Source organism: Leuciscus leuciscus, assembly GCF_965113295.1.
Source record: "Leuciscus leuciscus genome assembly, chromosome: 12".
Lineage (NCBI taxonomy): Eukaryota > Metazoa > Chordata > Actinopteri > Cypriniformes > Leuciscidae > Leuciscus > Leuciscus leuciscus.
The window spans coordinates 42,195,572-42,199,328 of NC_138736.1; the positions used below are offsets into that span (position 1 = coordinate 42,195,572).

Consider the following 3,757-nt stretch of genomic DNA (forward strand, 5'->3'; position numbering starts at 1 on the left):
CGCAGGTTGATCTCCGCGGTGAGGTGTGTGTGTGTGTGTGTGTGTGTGTGTGTGTGTGTGTGTGTGTTACCCAGCGAGCGCAGGTTGATCTCCGCGGTGAGGTGTGTGTGTGTGTGTGTGTGTGTGTGTTACCCAGCGAGCGCAGGTTGATCTCCGCGGTGAGCTTAGCCTCTGCTAGCAGCTCGTCTTGCGTCAGCACTCGATCACTCGCTCCCTTCCTCTTCCTCGGCGCCTCCTGCTGCCGCTCCTGCAGACGCTCGTTCGTCTTACGCGTGTGTTCGCTCGTCGACTTGCGCACCGACTTACGCACTGAAACACAGCAGCACAATAAGAGCGTCACATGGTCGTTTCAGAAATGAAAAACTACCCAATCCATCAGTTAGGGTCAGAAGAACTGCAGTAATGATCCAATCACAGACTCTTCAGCATTCGCATATTTAAATCTTTTCTTTTGTCCGCTCAGTGTTTTCCTCACTTTCTCCGAACTCCTGCAGCTCCTGAATGATGCGTCTCTCCACTTTGGGCCGTTCAGTCTTTAATTCTTCAGTCACTCGCTTGACTTTGGGCTTCGAGACCTTCAAAGGCTCCTAAAACACACACACACACACACACACACACAGTAGTGAGCAGACGTGTTGACGACTAGGGTTGGGAATTGAAAATCGAATACTTGAGGTCAGGACTCGGAAATAAAAAAATGTAAATTCCTCTTATCGATTCCTTTGTGAGCATCTCAGTATGACTTTAAACCTCTCATGCGTGAGAGACTCTTCTGTGCTGAACACGTGTGGAACTATACTGAGCCACTCTTAACATCACAGAAGCTGCCGTCTCTATAATAACACTAATCAAACTACAGAAGACAGAGAATTCACTCGTTCTTCACTGAATAACTTTTGTAACTATATTTGTAATGTATATTTTATTTATAAAGTGCAGTGTTACTTTACATCTGATTACAGTTTCTGAACCTGAATATATGATATTCCTGAAAATCTTACAACACTGTATATTTCAATCATATCTTTGTTCAGTTTTATCTATTTGTTGCCATTGATAATTTTGTATTTGTTCTTTTTTAATTACTGAGTGTTTATTGTCTTTAATAATGCTTTACATGTATATTAGTTCTGCTAGTTGTTCTTCTATGGTGTTTATAAACCACAAGCAAACGTTCCTTGTGTAAGTGTTCTTTATCCTGATTATTTCTGTTCATGATATTCAGATACAATTAAATGTTTTGCAATAAGACTAAATATTAATGATATCCACGTTTTTTTTGTAACTTATTGGAATAGAAATTAGGAATCAATAAGAATCGAAATCGTTAAGATTCAAACGATGCCCAACCCTATTGACCTGTGATCTGAGTGTGTGTGTGTAATGATGAAGATGATGTTGATGATGATGAAGTCTGTCTTGTAGACTTTGGTGACGACTCGGCTCTTCCTGCGAGGAGTGTGTGTGTGTGTGTGTGTGTGTGTGTGTGTGTGAGTGATGATGTCAGACCTTGTAGGCTTTAGTGACGACTCGGCTCTTCCTGCGAGGAGCGTCGTCCTCCTGGTCGCTGTCGGGTTCGTCTCCTTCATCGATGTCAAAATCACTGTCCACCTCGTCTTCAGTGTCTGAGTGATCCCCCCTGTACTCATCATCCCCCGACTCCTGCTCCACACACACACACACGTCATGGTTATTGTGCATTTATATTGAACAAAATGTATAGATGTTCAGTCAATCAAGCTGATTTTATATATTTTTATATATATATATATATATATATATATATATATATATGCATACATACACACACCCTCTCACTCACTCACTCACACACTCTCTCTCTCTCTCTCTCTCTCTCTCTCACACACACACACACACACACACACACACACACACACACACACACACACCTCTCTCTCTCTCTCTCTCTCTCTCTCACACACACACACGTGTTATGTATGTGTTGTATATAACGTCACTCACGTCGTTGAATCCCCCATAGGTGGTCTTGTAGAACTCATCTTCCTCTTCGGCGTCCAGGAGTTTGGACATGCGGTTCCCCGCCGTGCAGCGCTGCTCTCTACTGTTCGCCAGACTCATCTTACACCACTGATCAACTCTATTATACTCACTGGTTAACTCTCAGAAACTCTATTACACTCACTCTGTGTTATTCCTGTCTTTAACTCTCAGTGTAATTATACGCTGCTGTGAAAGACGCTTTTTCTCCTGCCCGGATGTAAAGATGCGCTTCGCTATAACGGCTGAATACGATAATAATAATAATATCAAATTAACAACAAAATCACGTTTATTCACGAAAATGTTAAACGGTAAAACAGAAACGCTGATAACCACAACACAACAAAAGCAGAGAAACCTCACTTCCGGTGTTCACGAGCATTCACAGCTCGAGACTGACACACACTGGACTGGAGGGCGCAAACACACACAAACGTCCATTTTAATCGTGTTAATAATTTATCGTTTCAAAGTTAATATTGGTTAACCACTAACCGAAAGTGTATTAAAGTATCCTAACGTGGACTTTAGACCTGACACTGATCCTGCATGTGACATTTCATGAGTCTAATGCTGCCTTCACGTGCTATGGAAAAGATGATATTTTCCACTTGTGAACTGGTATTTACCAGTGTGTTGTGTTCAAGTGCTTTTGTTGTCGTAATGTAGTCCCCGCAAGGTCTGTGTCAGTAGAGTATCTTTTTTATCTTTACAAAAAAAACAAAAACAAAAAAAAAACGTAAGTGTGGTGCTTTCTGATGATTAAAACATAATGAATAATAAAAAAATAAATAAAACATGACATAAAATGATTAAATATGAACCAAGGAAATTGCGGCGAAGTTGAAAATTGAGTGTTAACGCATTATATTACAATCGTTCATGACACAACATTGTATAGGCTACAAAAACTATCCGCTAACAGTATTCAAGACTCTTGCGTTGCTCTCCGCCATTTTGAAAAGGTCAAAGGTTATCTCATCTCGGCAACTCGTGCATCAAAATATTCTACGAGTTGCCCAGTTGAAAATACCACATGAGGGGGTGTTCATGTGCATTTTCCATGTCGGCTTTTGGTATTTACCATAATTACCATAGCACGTGAAGGCACCATTAATGTACTGACAATCACAAGCCCCGTGATTCTTCCCAAAACTATGCAAATAATGACTGGAAAAACAAAACAAAAAATCCCGTTTTACTGATTACACTGGTTTAGTTTTGTCAACTCGAAGCTAATCCTGTAAGCCTGAGTTTGTTCAGCTACCATCATGGCACAGGCCCCTATGGTCACAACTATAGTTATTATACATTGAAACGGGTGAGATATATTAAAGGTAAAATAAGTCCATTAGGTGAGCAAATGTCACTAGATTTAGTGTGTGTCGTCACTTCCACAAGTGTCCACCAGATGTCCCCTGAAGTCAAGCATGAACTGTATCTTGCTGGATCACCTAATATTCATCATCATCCTCACTCATGTACTGTATGTTTAATGTGTACATGGAGCCACAGAACACTTACACTCGTGTGTCTGTAGAAGAAGGCCCAAGTCTGTTTAGAAGAGTGTGTTTTCAAGGACTTTCCATGTAATGAAGGTTTGTTTAACGACGTATGTGTTGATCTTATGTCAGAGCATGAGTTGAACCTCACGAGCGATGTGTTTGCAGCAGTGGACTTGTACTGTGTGTGATGGCAATTTCAAAAACTGCTTTATGAATCTTCTGATTGGAAT

General features: G+C 40.9%; 1 protein-coding gene across 1 annotated transcript in view; it reads right to left on the bottom strand.

The window, feature by feature from the left end:
* vps72a (vacuolar protein sorting 72 homolog a) overlaps nt 1-2,406 on the bottom strand; it is a 9,610-nt gene extending 7,204 nt beyond the window's left edge. Inside the window, exons 1-4 of the mRNA XM_082186562.1 lie at nt 1,984-2,406; nt 1,510-1,662; nt 476-587; nt 133-309 (exon numbers count right to left, since the gene is read on the bottom strand). Of these exons, the coding sequence (XP_082042688.1) occupies nt 133-309; nt 476-587; nt 1,510-1,662; nt 1,984-2,100 (559 nt within the window). The 5' untranslated portion in view covers nt 2,101-2,406. The remainder of the gene's footprint in view (nt 1-132; nt 310-475; nt 588-1,509; nt 1,663-1,983) is intronic.
* Nucleotides 2,407-3,757: the final 1,351 nt, after the last annotated feature.